General features: G+C 47.4%; 1 protein-coding gene across 3 annotated transcripts in view; it reads left to right on the plus strand.

Annotated features, from left to right (window-relative positions):
- The window catches only part of VPS13D (vacuolar protein sorting 13 homolog D), a 123833-nt gene that overhangs the window by 106211 nt on the left and 1121 nt on the right, over nucleotides 1-16501 (plus strand). For all 3 annotated transcript variants that reach the window (XM_081954872.1, XM_081954874.1, XM_081954873.1), the window contains 2 exons: nucleotides 12258-12389; nucleotides 15840-16080. In XM_081954872.1, the coding sequence (XP_081810998.1) occupies nucleotides 12258-12389; nucleotides 15840-16080 (373 nt within the window). The remainder of the gene's footprint in view (nucleotides 1-12257; nucleotides 12390-15839; nucleotides 16081-16501) is intronic.

Here is a 16501-nt window from a genome sequence, read left to right on the forward strand (position 1 = left end):
TCCTCCTTGAACAGGGGGTTGGACTAGAAGACCTCCAAGGTCCCTTCCAGCTCTATTCTGATTGAGTGATTGATTGACATGGTCTAGGGTCTCCTGCTTGAGCAGGGGGTTGGACTAGAAGACCTCCAAGGTCCCTTCCAGCTCTATTCTGATTGAGTGATTGATTGACATGGTCTAGGGTCTCCTGCTTGAGCAGGGGGTTGGACTAGAAGACCTCCAAGGTCCCTTCCAGCTCTATTCTGATTGAGTGATTGATTGACATGGTCTAGGGTCTCCTGCTTGAGCAGGGGGTTGGACTAGAAGACCTCCAAGGTCCCTTCCAGCTCTATTCTGATTGAGTGATTGATTGACATGGTCTAGGGTCTCCTGCTTGAGCAGGGGGTTGGACTAGAAGACCTCCAAGGTCCCTTCCAGCTCTATTCTGATTGAGTGATTGATTGACATGGTCTAGGGTCTCCTGCTTGAGCAGGGGGTTGGACTAGAAGACCTCCAAGGTCCCTTCCAGCTCTATTCTGATTGAGTGATTGATTGACATGGTCTAGGGTCTCCTCCTTGAGCAGGGGGTTGGACTAGAAGACCTCCAAGGTCCCTTCCAGCTCTATTCTGATTGAGTGATTGATTGAAATGGTCTAGGGTCTCCTCCTTGAGCAGGGGGTTGGACTAGAAGACCTCCAAGGTCCCTTCCAGTTCTATTTTGATTGAAAAGCAGCCAAAGCTGAGGAACACTTGCCCAGAGAGTGATATGAGGGGGTTGATTTCGTTGGGACCCCTGTATTGATCTTCGTGGCTGCATCTAACTTGGAGGTTCTGTGTTCCTTCAAAAAAAATATTGGCCAAAGGAAAAAGCCATTTTCTAATTTTCTCCCTTTTGCTGTCACCATGAGTTCCAAAAGCAAACTGCTTGTGCTGTGGGAAATGCTACTTCCTCGGGATAATCTGGGGTGGGGGTGTGACCCAAGTAGACACAAGACCCTCCCTTCTTAACCTCCCCTCCCATCAGAGTTCAGCTGGGGGGGGGCAGGGGGGTTGTTCAGTAAAATAGCCTCTTCCCCCTAAGCCAAGATTGCCCTGCTCCAATTACAACCTGGATTAAAAGCCAAATTTAGCCACGCCGGCTGAGTCAGCAGCCTCCTCCTCCTCCTCCTCCTCCTCCTCCTCGGGTTGAGGGGTTCAATGTACAGACATTATGCCTGGGAAATAAATTTACTCAGAGGTAATTACAGCTTATTTTCCTTCTCTCTCTCTCTCTCTCTTTCTCCCTTTTTTTTCTCCCTCTTCCTCTCTCTTTTCCTCTCTCTCTTTTCTCTCTCTTTTTCTCTCTTCATCTATTTCTATCTCTCTCCCTCTCTCTTTCTCTCTCTTCCTCTTTTTCTCTCTTTTTTCACTCTCTTTTCTCTCTCTCTTCCTCTCTTTCTCTTTCTCTTTTTTCCCTGTCTTTCTCTCTCTCTGTCTTCCTCTCTTTCTCTTTTTCTCTGTCTTTCTTTCTTCTATCATACGTCTCTCTCTCTTCCTCTCTTTCTCTTTTTTCTCTGTCTTCCTCTCTTTCTTCTATCACTCATCTCTGTCTGTCTCTTCTATCATTCATCTCACTTTCTTTTTCCTATCTTTCTTTCTCTATTATTCATCTCTCTCCCCTCTCTTTCTCTTTTATCATTCATATCTCTCTCTCTTCCTCTCCCTCTTTCTCTTTTTTCTCTGTCTTTCTCTCTGTCATTCATTTCTCTCTCTTTCTCTTCTATCATTCAACTCTCTCTTTCTCTTTTTTCTCTCTTTCTCTCTTCTATCATACAACTTTCTCTCTTTTCTATTATTCATATCTTTCTCTTTTTTCTCTGTCTTCTATCATTCATCTCTCTCTCTCTTCCTCTTTCTCTTTTATCATTAATCTCTCTCTTCCTCTCTCTCTTTCTCTTTTTTCTCTCTTTCTCTTTTCTGTCATTCTTTTCTCTCTCTCTTTCTCTTTTATCATTCATCTCTCTCTTTCTCTCCTTTTTCATTCAGCCCTCTCCCCCCCCCCAAAAAAAAGGATTGCAAACCAACTTTCTGCACCAAATGATGTTTGTGTACAACAAGCAAGCCCATTTGTCGCAGGGCAGCCCCCGGGGTTAGTTTCACAGAGGTCGCAAAACGGGTCAAAACTCACTTCACTGTTTTGCTTAGCAGAAGAAACTTCGTAAGTGGAGGAAACACGGGGCCGTTGCTAGACGAATCAACCGATCCAGAATCGATGGGGCAAGTTGACGGTTTCCCAGCCGCCACTCAACCTCAACCTGTCAATCATTCAGGCTGGTAGACCCGGGCGCAGAGCGTAGGCAGTCCTCGGACTGACGGCCCTAACGGAGCCGGCTCATTACGGTCGTAAGTCCAGGACGGGTCACAAGCTCAGTCCCCCGCGACGACCCCTTGTGAAGCCAATCCCTTGCGGGCGGCGACGAGGCGCAACTGCCGTTAAGCAAACCCACGTCGGCCCACCCTTCCTGCCCCTAATTTTAACCTCACTTCTGCAGCTCCCTTAAAAAAATAAGTTACAAATATTTAAGCGCCCGGTCAGGTGTGTGTGTGTGGGGGTGTGCGCGGACTTTTATTTTATTTATTTTTTCCCCTTCTGTTTGGGCTTTTTGTGGGCAAAGAGGAAGTGTGCGAAAGGAAACACCGAGGAGCGCCAAAGGATGAAAGGCGGGGGGGGGGGGGAGGAGGAGGGAGGGGCCAAGGGGAGGGGCTGCAGGGGGGGAGGCAAACTCGCATTGACTCCCCTCCCTCCCCTTAAGCAGGTAATGACTGCATCATTGTTAGCAATACGCCTCTGGGTTCAAGTGGAGTTCAGCCAAGGAACCCTCCTCGTAGCGCAACCTGGCTCCGATCCGCGGCTTTCCAGGATACGGCTCTTGGGAAACCGGGTTAGCGGGGTTGGGCTCGACCCCCCCCCCCCCGTGGGCGCCAAAGACCGACACACACACACACACACACCCTCTTTCCCACCCAGGGGAAAGGTGGGATGAGGGTGAAGATCACACCGGGAGAACGGCCTCTCATTTTCAGTAGCCGAAGACAAGAGGCTTTAAATAAAAGGGTGGAGAGGTAAAGCTAACAAGGAGCCAAGAGAGCTGGAAGGGACCTTGGAGGTCTTCTAGTCCAACCCTCTGCTCAAGCAGGAGATCTTAGACCATTCCAATCCATCCATCACAATAGAGCTTGGAAGGGACCTTGGAGGTCTTCTAGTCCAACCCTCTGCTCAAGCAGGAGATCTTAGACCATTCCAATCAATCAATCAGGATAGAGCTTGGAAGGGACCTTGGAGGTCTTCTAGTCCAACCCTCTGCTCAAGCAGGAGATCTTAGACCATTCCAATCCATCCATCACAATAGAGCTTGGAAGGGACCTTGGAGGTCTTCTAGTCCAACCCTCTGCTCAAGCAGGAGATCTTAGACCATTCCAATCAATCAATCAGGATAGAGGTGGAAGGGACCTTGGAGGTCTTCTAGTTCAACCCTCTACTCAAGCAGGAGACCTCTAGGCCATTCCAATCAATCAATCTATCAGAATAGAGCTGGAAGGGACCTTGGAGGTCTTCTAGTCCAACCCCCTGCTCAAGCAGGAGATCTTAGACCATTCCAATCAATCAATCAATCAGGATAGAGCTTGGAAGGGACCTTGGAGGTCTTCTAGTCCAACCCTCTGCTCAAGCAGGAGATCTTAGACCATTCCAATCAATCAATCAGGATAGAGCTTGGAAGGGACCTTGGAGGTCTTCTAGTCCAACCCTCTGCTCAAGCAGGAGATCTTAGACCATTCCAATCCATCCATCACAATAGAGCTTGGAAGGGACCTTGGAGGTCTTCTAGTCCAACCCTCTGCTCAAGCAGGAGATCTTAGACCATTCCAATCAATCAATCAGGATAGAGGTGGAAGGGACCTTGGAGGTCTTCTAGTCCAACCCTCTGCTCAAGCAGGAGATCTTAGACCATTCCAATCCATCCATCACAATAGAGCTTGGAAGGGACCTTGGAGGTCTTCTAGTCCAACCCTCTGCTCAAGCAGGAGATCTTAGACCATTCCAATCAATCAATCAGGATAGAGGTGGAAGGGACCTTGGAGGTCTTCTAGTTCAACCCTCTACTCAAGCAGGAGATCTTAGACCATTCCAATCAATCAATCAGAATAGAGGTGGAAGGGACCTTGGAGGTCTTCTAGTCCAACCCTCTACTCAAGCAGGAGATCTTAGACCATTCCAATCAATCAATCAGAATAGAGGTGGAAGGGACCTTGGAGGTCTTCTAGTCCAACCCTCTACTCAGGCAGGAGACCTCTAGGCCATTCCAATCAATCAATCTATCAGAATAGAGCTGGAAGGGACCTTGGAGGTCTTCTAGTCCAACCCCCTGCTCAAGCAGGAGATCTTAGACCATTCCAATCAATCAATCAATCAGGATAGAGCTTGGAAGGGGAGGTCTTCTAGGCCAACCCTCTACTCAGGCAGGAGATCTTAGACCATTTCAATCAATCAATCAATCAGAATAGAGCTGGAAGGGACCTTGGAGGTCTTCTAGTCCAACCCTCTACTCAAGCAGGAGATCTTAGACCATTCCAATCAATCAATCAATCAGGATAGTGCTTGGAAGGGACCTTAGAGGCCTTCTAGTCCAGCTCCCTGCTCAGGCAGGAGATCCTAGAAGACCATTTCAATCAATCAATCAGAATAGAGGTGGAAGGGACCTTGGAGGTCTTCTAGTCCAACCCTCTACTCAGGCAGGAGACCTCTAGGCCATTCCAATCAATCAATCTATCAGAATAGAGCTGGAAGGGATCTTGGAGGTCTTCTAGTCCAACCCTCTGCTCAAGCAGGAGATCTTAGACCATTCCAATCAATCAATCAATCAGAATAGAGGTGGAAGGGACCTTGGAGGTCTTCTAGTTCAACCCTCTACTCAGGCAGGAGACCTCTAGGCCATTCCAATCAACCAATCTATCAGAATAGAGCTGGAAGGGACCTTGGAGGTCTTCTAGTCCAACCCCCTGCTCAAGCAGGAGATCTTAGACCATTCCAATCAATCAATCAATCAATCAATCAATCAGGATAGAGCTTGGAAGGGGAGGTCTTCTAGGCCAACCCTCTACTCAGGCAGGAGATCTTAGACCATTTCAATCAATCAATCAATCAGAATAGAGGTGGAAGGGACCTTGGAGGTCTTCTAGTTCAACCCTCTACTCAGGCAGGAGACCTCTAGGCCATTCCAATCAACCAATCTATCAGAATAGAGCTGGAAGGGACCTTGGAGGTCTTCTAGTCCAACCCCCTGCTCAAGCAGGAGATCTTAGACCATTCCAATCAATCAATCAATCAATCAGGATAGAGCTTGGAAGGGGAGGTCTTCTAGGCCAACCCTCTACTCAGGCAGGAGATCTTAGACCATTTCAATCAATCAATCAATCAGAATAGAGCTGGAAGGGACCTTGGAGGTCTTCTAGTCCAACCCTCTACTCAAGCAGGAGACCTCTAGGCCATTCCAATCAATCTATCTATCAGAATAGAGCTGGAAGGGACCTTGGAGGTCTTCTAGTCAATATATGATATATATATGTGTGTGTGTGTGTGTGTGTGTGTGTGTGTGTGTGTATCAATCCATCAGAATAGAGCTGGAAGGGGCCTCAGAGATCCTCTAGTCCAATCCCCTGCTCAAGCAGGAGGCATGAAATCATTTCAATCTATCAATCAAAACACAGCTGGAAGGGACCTTAAAGGTCTTCTAGTCCAAACTTCTCCTCAAGCAGGAGACAGTATGCTATTTCAGACAAGGTGCTGTTCGGTCTTAAAAACCTCCAGTGATGAAGCAACCACAACGTCTGGTGGCAAGCTGTTCCACTGGTTAATTATTCTCACTGTTAGGAAGTTTCTCCTTAATTCCAGGTTGCTTCTCTCCTTGGTTCGTTTCCGTGTCCGTTGCTTCTTCTCCTGCCCTCGGGAGCTTTGGAGAATAGGTGGACCCCCCTCCTCTTCTTTGGGGCAGCCCCCCAAATAGTGGAAGACTGCTCTCATGTCCTCCCTTAGTCCTTCTTTTCTCTCGAGCAGCCATGCCCAGTTCATTCTACGGTCCAACCCTCTAATCATCAGCAATTAAGACGATTAAAAGCCCAGAGGCTTAAAGACGGATAAAGAACGGTTGCAGGAATCGGGTATGGCTGGTTTAGGGAAAAGAAGGGGGGGGCAGAGGTGGGTTTGGCTTGGTGGGCGTGGCAGGGGAAGGATACTGCAAAATCCCCATTCCTTCCTTCCCTCCTTCCTTCCTCCTTTTATTCCTCCCTTCCCTTTTTTCCTTCCTTCCATCCCTTTTTTCTTTCCTTCCCTTCCCTTTTATTCTTCCTTTACTTCTTCCTTCCCTCTTTCTCCTTCCTTCCCTTTTTCTTCTTCCTCCCTCCATCTTATTAATTCCATTATTCTATTTATCTCTCGCCCCTATTTGCTTTCACAAACGGCTCACGGATCCAACTCACCCCCTTCCTTTGGAGGGACACAACAACCCTCCAAGGTGGGTCAGACCTCGAGAGAGAGAGCAGGACAGGCCCGAATTCGCCCCCCCCCCACCTCCTTTCCCTGCTTCTTCCCATCGCAAACGCCCCTCCCCATCCCCGTGGGCCTGATGGACCCAAGGCCACGCACTGCCTCTCCCACCTCCCGTGGCACCTGCGTAGGGCAGCCCGGCCACCCCCTGGCAGGCTGCTTTTCAGCAATTCGCAGCCCCCAGCCAGCCCATGCCTTGACCTGCGGGTCCCCCTTGCAGCCGAGGGAGGGTCTCTCTCTCTCTCTCTCTCCCCCCGCCCCCCCACGGATTCCCCCTCTCTCTGTCCTTCTGCCCTTCTCCTGAACTCTCCTCCTCCCTTGGAGTCCCCAGCCTCCTCGCCTCTCTTGCCATGCACGTCTCCTTCGCACCAACCAAGGCTGCGAAGCCTCTCCCCAAACCCCCACCCCCACCCCCACATCGGGGTGCATCAATTTGACACCCCCCCTGCCCACAAATCGGAGGAGAGGCGATTTGAACTCTGCTGTGATGATGATGGAAAAGGGTAAGGCGGGGGGGGGGGGAGAAAAAGGAAGGTTTCGCGTCCCATTGATTGCGGTCTGGCGGGTAGCCAGGCTCCGGCGTTGACCGGCGGTTGAACTACAGCGTGAAGGCGTGTGTAATGCTACTCAAGGGTTTTGTACGGCCGCCAACGAGTACATATCCAGAGGGCAAAAGTTTAGAGCGAGCCGAGGCTCTCCGAATTAACCCTCTCTCACGCAGAAGCACATAACGGATCCCCCAGATCTGGCTGGTTCTCACTCCTTCCATCAAATATATATATATATATATATATTGAGAAAGAAAGAGAGAGAGAGATATTAGAGAGATAGATGATAGATAGATAGATAGATGATAGATAGATAGATAGATAGATAGATAGATAGATGATAGATAGATAGATGATAGATAGATAGATAGATAGATAGATAGATAGATGATAGATAGATAGATAGATAGATGATAGATAGATAGATTGATAGAGATAAATAGATGGATAGATGGAGATATATATAGATAGATAGATAGATAGAGAGAGAGAGAGAGAGAGAGAGAGAGAGAGAGAGAGAGAATAGATAGATAGATAGATAGACGGACGGACGGACGGACGGATGGATGGATAGATATATAGAGATAGATGATAGATAGATGATAGATAGATAGATAGATGATAGATAGATAGATAGATAGATAGATAGATAGATAGATAGATAGATAGATGGATATATAGATAGCTAGAGAGAAAGAGAGAATAGATAGAGATAGATAGATAGATAGATAGATAGATAGATAGATAGATAGATAGATAAGAGAGAGAGAGAGAGATTAGAGATAGATAGATAGAGAGATAGATAGATAGAGAAATAGAGATAGATAGATTGATAGATAGATAGATAGATAGATAGATAGATAGATAGATAGATAGATAGATGATAGATAGATTATAGATAGAGAGATAGAGAGATGGAGAGATAGAGAGATAGAATAGATGATAGATAGATAGATAGATAGATAGATAGATAGATAGATAGATAGATGATAGATAGATAGATAGATAGATAGATATAGTAGATATGGAAACCTCCAATTATTCTTTTATTTCTGATTCTCGGCCGCAAAGAAGTCACCTTCGGGCAAAACAATGGTTGATGTTTGGCGTGCACACGCACACACACAAACTCGTGGTCCTCTGTCTCTCAGGGCCCCTGGCCGTGGAGCATGGGATAGACGATCCTTTCCCAGGTCGTCCTGGGTTTGCGACAGCCCGCGGGAGCAGCCGTTCCAACTTTGAACAACCGTCCCCTGAGCAAAGCCACTCAGAAACCATTTTCCCACGCTTAATCACTATCCAAAATTCAGAGGCTTGGCCATTCGGCTCGTATTTATGACGGTCGCAGTTTGTCCTTGGTGTGTGTGTGTGTGTGTGTGTGTGAGAGAGATGCCCATCCCCTTTTGGCAGCCCGATCCGCCCGAAACGACCCAGCTTATTCGCCGATTACAACCCCCGCCGCTTTGCTTAACAACGGTGGCCAGGGAATGTCATAAAAAAACGGGGGCAGAAACGTCCGCCCCCCCCCCCCCTTTTAACAAATGAATCCCCTAATAAATCACTGGTTTTTTACTAAAACGTTTGACTCGATGACTTTGAATCAATTAGGGCATCGTTACGACGTTTGACAACTTCCTCACTCGGGTGGAAAGACCATTTTGGCTCGGTTGGCTGGCGGTTGTAACTCGAGGATTGACCTCTTCACTGGGCATTAACCCTGCGCTTCATTCGGTCTGTCGGAGGGAGATTGCGAAAGCCGCTGCCTGTTGATAATCTGCTTTTTTTTCCTTTAAAAAAAAGGACCCTAGGTGGTAAATGTAGCTGCACAGGTTCTGTTTGCCCTGTGGTTCTTTTTGGGGCCCTCGAAAAATTCCTTCCAAATAGTCCATTTTCTCCGGCTGAGCCTCCAACAGAAGCGTCCCTTGCCAGAAAGTCATGTTCCCTCTGGGCAAGTCAAGAAATAATCCCTTTTTCTTCTCCCGCCTGTCACCGTCTTAATTTTTGCACATTGTTCCCCCCCCCCCCCCGCTTTCCTGTTTTGCTACTGCAAATGATCCTGTTTTAAAAAACCAAAAAAAAGGACTATATATTGTGCTGGAAACGCCTCTGGATTCTGGATTATTTCTCATTTGCTATATCTTCCGTTAAACAAACACACAAACAAAAAAGGGATTAAATCCAAAATGTATAAAAGGTGAAGGTCCCCCTCTCAGCTCCAGGGGGCGCTGCTGATCTCTGTTTCAAAGCCCAAGAGCCAGCGCTGTCCGAAGACGTCTCTGTGGTCATGTGACCGGCATGATCCAACAGCGAAGGCGCACAGAACGCTGTTCCCTTCCCACCAAAGGTGGTCCCTATTTTTGTTCTACTTGCCTTTTTTACCTGCTTTCGAACGGCTAGGCGGACAAAAGCTGGGACAAGTCACGGGAGCTCGCTCCGTTACGCGGCGCCGGGGATTCGAACCGCCGAACTGCCGACCTTTTCTGATCGACAAGCTCAGCGTCTTAGTCCCTGATCCACCTCCAAAATGTTTGGGAAAGGATAACTCCTCAGAAATAATCCCCCGTCTAACAGAATATTACAAGCTGGAAAGTTTTGAGAACAGAAAAGGAGAGAGAGAGAGAAAAAATTAAAAATAAGAATATTGGAAAAGTTTTGAGAAAAGAAAAGAAGAAGAAAAAAATTCACTCAATGTCCATTGAGTCAATGAACCCGCTTGCGAGAACCGTCGTAAACCCGGGGCCGAAGGAATTTCTCACTCCGCCGCGTTCAATGTTGGGGGCTCGGCTTGTCGTCGTAAGTCGAGGACTAACCCGCAGAGAGGGAAGCTTCTTAAGGTTTGAAAAAAAAGAGAGAGAGAGAGACGGATTCAATGCTCCACTGTGTAATTTAAAACCCGAAAGGAGAAGGATACGTGACATTCAGGACCATCCCTGCCAAAGAATTTGCGCTTAACAATTGCGGGGAAGGAGGGAGCAATCTCTCTGCGAACCGGCCGTTGTGTTACCGATGCTTCTCAGTTACACAACGTCCTCTCTTTGGCCTTGCAAAATATATCTGGGGGCTCCCCAGCCAACGCAACAGTCCCTCCAAGCAATGCAAAACAAAACCAAAAAAAAAAGAGAGAGGAGAATTTCCCTGCCTTTTTGCAAAAGCGTTCAGAGCCCGCCATGAAAACTCGAAATGCAGAGAGTGTCCTTGGCTTTATGACAGTTCCAAATTGCCCCGGGGGGGAGGGGGCAGGCGGGGGACGACAGGTAACTTAGGAGGACAGATTGACGTGGCCTGAAAGGAGAAAGTGCCGAGTTGTGACGGATTGTGTTCCTTGGGCTTTAGGGACTGTGACTTCCGCAGCCTGGAAGGTAGTGAACACTCTGCACTGGGAGAATTGGATGCTACTCTGGGTGAACTGGGAAGAGGTGGGGGGGGGAGAGGACACAGGGGGTGTCCAGCCAAGCAGGAAGGTAGGGTGCCAGAGGACAGGCCGTGCCAGAGGACAGAAACAAAACAGAGCCGTCTGCTAAGCAAGAGCCCTCCCCCCCTCCCTCCCTCCCTCTTGCGTCCCTCTTGCAAAAGAGCCTTTAGCGCTCGGGCTCATAAAGGCCTTCGCGGGGCTTTCGCCACCCTCTCTTAAGCGGTTTACAAAGTCAGCCTCTTGCCCCCCCCCCTTCCCCTCGTTTGGCCCTCCTCGGAAGGAGGGAAGGCTGAGTCGACCTGGAGTCTGTCAGGATCGAACTGCCGGCAGTCGGCAGGGAGTTAAGCCTGCCATGCTGCATTCTGACCACGGAGCCCCTTGGATGGATGGATGCATGGATGGATGCATGGATGGATGTCAATTATAGATCATAGAAAGATGAGAGAGAGAGAGAGATGATTGATGAGAGAGAGAGATAAATGATAAATGATACAACATAGATGACAGGGATGGATGCTAGGATGGATGGATGGAGGCAGGCAGGCAGGCAGATAGATAGATATGATAGACTATGGATGGATGATAGATGGATGATGGATGCAGATAGATAGATAGATAGATGATAGATAGATAGATAGATAGATAGATAGATAGATAGATAGATAGATGATAGATAGATAGATAGATAGATACATACATACATACATACATACATACACACATACACACATACATACATACATACATACATATGATAGATTATGGATGGATGGATGATGGATGAATGGAGGCAGGCAGATATGATAGAGTATGGATGGATGATAGACAGGTTGATTGATTGATTGATTGATTGATTATGGGTGGGTGGGTGGATGCAGGCAGATAGATATGATAGATTATGGATGGATGATAGACAGATATAGAGACAGACAGATGATAGGTAGATAGATAGATAGATAGATAGATAGATAGATAGATAGATAGATAGATAGATAGATAGATATGATAGATGGATGGATGGATGGATGGATGGATGGATGGATGGATGGATGGATGGATGGATGGATGGATGGATGGATGGATAGATTGATTGATTATGGATGGATGGTTTGAGCGGATGCAGGCAGACAGGCAGATATGATAGATTATGGATGGATGATAGATAAATTGATTGATTGATTGCTTATGGATGGATGATAGATGGATAGATAGATGATAGATAGATAGATAGATAGATAGATAGATAGATAGATAGATAGATAGATAGATAGTGATGATGATAATGGATGGATGATAGATAGATAGATGATAGATAGATGATAGATAGATGATAGATAGATGATAGATAGATAGATAGATAGATAGATAGATAGATAGATAGATAGATAGATAGATAAATAGATTGATTATGGTTGGATGGATATAAATGATAGATCATAGATTGATGACAGATAGAGAGGGATGGATGGATGGAGAGGAAGGAAGGGATACCTGGATACCTAAATAGATGAAAGAGAGAGAGAGAAAAAAAAAACAGGGGATGGCACCATAGGGAGGCCGCAAACGGTCGTCAGTGCGAAAAACAGTCTGAACAGCCACTAAACAAACGGTTGCAAGCCAAGCCCCCTACCTGTCGTTGGGCTCACAGGTGCTGGCCTTGGACCCCTTAACCCAACGGCCGGCTCCGCCTCTACCTTCCCTGCCCAGAATGACCCCGTTCTTCCTCTCGTCTGATTGACAGGACCCAGGCGGAGCGGATTCGGAAGCCGCGGTGTTGCCGGGGGCCCCAAGGGCTGCTTCCCCGCTACTCGGGGCGCCAGGCGGAAGGGCAGGAGATACTCTTCAAGCTGACGGACAACCTGCAGGAGGAGTTGTAAGTACCCGGGCAGGGAGGGAGTCCTCGGCTTAATGACCATCACGTCGAAACCCCAGCCCCCTTGCGGTCGCTTCCGAAGACGCAAAGCAAGCGAGGCTTAAAAGGGACCCTTTTTAATTCAGAGTTAAACCTTTATTAGTGTTGCTTTGCAAATGGGTTCTTCCACTTTTTCATCTATAATAGTTTTTTTTTTTAAAATTCAGTGTGCCCATGTACAATGCAATCAATCAGAATAGAGTTGGAAGGGACCTTGGAGGTCTTCTAGTCCAACCCCCTGCCCGAGCAGGAGACCCTATACTGTTTCAGACAAATGGCTATCCAACATCTTCTTAAAGACTTCCAGTGTTGGGGCATTCACAACTTCTGGAGGCAACTTCTGTTCCACTGATTAATTGTTCTAACTGTCAGGAAATTTCTCCTCAGTTCTAAGTTGCTTCTCTCCTTGATTAGTTTCCACCCATTGCTTCTTGTTCAACCCTCTGGTGCCTTGAAGAATAGCTTGACTCCCTCTTCTTTGTGGCAACCCCTGAGATATTGGAAGACTGCTATCATGTCTCCCCTGGTCCTTCTTTCTATTAAACTAGAGATACCCAGTTCCTGCAACCGTTCTTTGTATGTTTTACCCTCCAGACCCCTAATCCTCTTTCTTGCTCTTCTCTGCACTCTTTCTAGAGTCTCCACATCTTTTCTACATCATGGAGACCAAAACTGAATGCCGTATTCCAAGTCTTGCTCTCTCTTTCTCTCTCTCTCTCTCTCTCTGCCGTGATTCTAAGTGATTTCACATTTGTTTTCCCAGTTGGCTCCCCGTTTCAACTTCTGAAAAGCATTGCTGAGTAATTCAATGACTTCCCGATGTGTGCGTGTGTCTGTGTGTGTGTGTGTGACTTTTGCCAGAGGCAAGAGTTTTTTGGAGGCGGCGAGCCATAAATTCTCCGTCGTCGATATGGTTGCTTCTCCTTTCTTTCCTCTTTCTTTCTTTCTTTTTTTAACCCCTTTGATTTTTTTTATCAGACGCTTTTGGGAATTTCTGGATTTGCAATTAGGGGCCTTGGGGAAAAGCCGGGCGGACGGAGACCTTGTGTGGGGTCAGTAAGAGGTCTGGCAGGCGATCCCGATCGGAAAAAATGAACATCAACGAGTTGGGAAGAAGGACAGCGAGGAAAACATAACCAGGGTCGCCTGATCGCCTGTTTGAATCACAGAACCCCATGGGAAGTCTCCATGGAATGTTGGAAGGGACCTTAGAGGTCTTGTAGTCCACACACACCCTGCTCTAGACTGATTCAGACAAGCGGACGGCCAGTCTCTTCTTAAAAGCTCCCCAGTGATGAAGCATTCACAACTTCTGGAGGCAACTTCTGTTCCACTGGTTTCATTGTTCTCATTGTTAGGAAATTTCTCCTTAGTTGCTTCTCTCCTTGGTTAGTTCCAACTTTTGGACGCAAGTTGTCCCATCCTTCCATTCATCCCTCCTTCTGTCAAGTATCTATCTCAGAATCATAGGGCTGGAAGGGACCTTGGACGTCCTCTAGTCCAGCCCCCTGCTCAAGCAGGAGACCCTAGGCCATTTCAGTTAATCAGAATAGAGCTGGAAGGGACCTTGGAGGTCTTCTATTCCAGCACCCTGCTCAAGCAGGAGACCCTAGACCATTTCAATCCATCAATCCATCAGAATAGAGCTGGAAAGGATCATAGAGGTCTTCTAGTCCAACCCCATGCCCAAGCAGTAGACCTCTAGGCCATTTCAATCAATCAATCAATCAATCAATCAATCAATCAATCAGAATATAGCTAGAAGGGACCTAAAAGGTTTCTAGTCCAACCCCCTGCTCAAGCAGGAGATCCTAGACCATTTCAATCCATCTATCTATCTATCTATCTATCTATCTATCCATCCATCATCTATCTATTCTATCCATCCATCCATCCATCCATCTATCTATCTATCTAATCTCAAAATCATAGAATCCTAAGGTACCTTGCTCAAGTAGGAAGCCCCATGTCATTTCAGACAATCTCTTCTTCAAAACCTCCAGTATTGAAGCACCCACAACGTCTGCAGGCAACCCGTTCCACTCATTAATTGATCAGCGTTTATAGAATAACAGAATTGAAAGGGACCTCGGAGGTCTTCTAGTCCAACCCCCATGGACACCGTTGGAAGGGTCTTTGGTTGTCCAATCTCTTCTTAAAAACCTCCAGTGTTGGAGCATTCACACTTCGGCAGGGAAGTTCTTCCACTGATTAATTGTTCTCCCTGTTAGGAAGAAGACAGAATAACAGAGTTGGAAGGGACCTGGGAGGCCTTCTAGACCAACCCCCTGCTTAGTCAGGAAGCTCTGTACAGTTAAGGAAGTTTCTCCTTAATTCCAGGTTGCTTCTCTCCTGGATGAGTTTCCATCCGTTGCTTCTTCTCCTGCCTTCAGGGGCTTTGGAGGATAGGTTGACCCCCTCTTCTTTAGGGCAGACCCCCCCCCCCTCCAACTGCTGGAATCCTGCTCTTATATCCCCACTTTAATCCTTTTCTGAGCCCTTCCTGTGTTCCTGTGCAAGAGATTAAATGCCATTTTCCTAGAATTTGGGTGCTTTGTGGAAAAAAGAGATGCCCAACATATCAGCTAAATTCACCAGCTAAATATGAGCCAACAGTATGCAGCAGCTGCCAAAAAAGCCAACGTAATCCTAAATTGTATCAACAGGGATGAGATCAAGATCAATCAAGGGAGGTGCTAATACCACTCCATAAAGCCTTAGTAAGGCCACACTTAGAGTATTGCATCCAGTTTTGGTCACCAGACTATAAAAAAGGTGTTGAGACTCTAGAAAGAGGGCAGAGAAGAGCAACAAGGATGATGAGGGGACTGGAGACTAAAACATCTGAAGAACGGTTGCAGGAACTGGGCATGGCTAGTCTAGTGAAGAGAAGGACCAGGGGAGACAGGATAGCAGCCTTCCAATATTTGAGGGGCTGCCACAGAGAGGAGGGGGTGAAGCTATTCTCCAAAGCACCCGAAGGCCAGACAAGGAATAACGGATGGAAACTGAACAAGAAGAGATTCAACCTGGAAATTAGGAGGAATTTTCTGACAGTGAGAGCAATCAACCCATGGAACAGAAGTTGCCTTCAGAAGTTGTGGGAGCTTCATCCCTGGAGGCTTTCAAGAAGAGACTGGACTGCCCTCTGTCAGAAACGGTGTAGGGTCTCCTGCTTGAGCGGGAGGTTGGACTAGATGACCTCCAAAGTCCCTTCAATGGAACACAAGTTGTGGGAGTTTCATCCCTTGGAAGAAATGACCAAACGGACATCGGTTGCAAATAGTGTCTCCTGCTTGGGCGGGGGGCCGGGGGGTTGGACTAGATGACCTCCAAGGTCCCTTCCGACTCTGTTTAAATCTAATCATGTCTTAAAGACGACCCCCTTTGTCTTCTCTCCTCCCTTCCCAGCTTCATCGCGGTGGAGAGCGTGGACGGCTACGGCGTGATCATCTCCTCCAAAGCGGTTTATTTCCTCAAGAGCGGCGACGCCATGGACCGAGAGGCCATCTTCCTGGAGGTCAAATACGACGACCTCTACCACTGCCTTATCTCCAGGGACCACGGAGAGGTCTACGTCCAGCTGACCAAGAAAGCCGTCAATTCAGCCAGCGGCGTCTCCATGCCCGGCCCGTCGCATCAGAAGCCCATGGTGAGTAGTGGGCTTTCTGTCGTCGGCACGGGGAGGGCAGGGGATGCTCCGATTGGAATGATTTTACCCTGGGGGTTTTGGAAGGCCTTATTACAAGGTCCTTGACTTAACGACCGACTGTCATTAGGCTGAAACTTTCCCCTTGCTAAGCGGGACCAATGACTTGTACGGTTTGGCATTTAGAGTTTGCTTTGGTATTGAGCACATTAAGCCATTGTTAAACCAATTATTTTAAGGATTTAATCTGGGGCCTTTATCAAACAGATAATAGGGAGTCCTCGGCTTATGACTGCCGTTGGAAGCCCCAGGGTCATAGAATGAGGACATTGAAGGTAGTCCTGGACCTTATGACCACAATCAATCAGAATAGAGCTGGAAGGGACCCTTGGAGGTCTTCTAGTCCAACACTCTGCTCAAGCAC

The sequence above is a fragment of the Natrix helvetica genome (genome assembly GCF_964273705.1).
Source record: "Natrix helvetica genome assembly, chromosome: 5".
In the NCBI taxonomy this organism is placed as follows: domain Eukaryota; kingdom Metazoa; phylum Chordata; class Lepidosauria; order Squamata; family Natricidae; genus Natrix; species Natrix helvetica.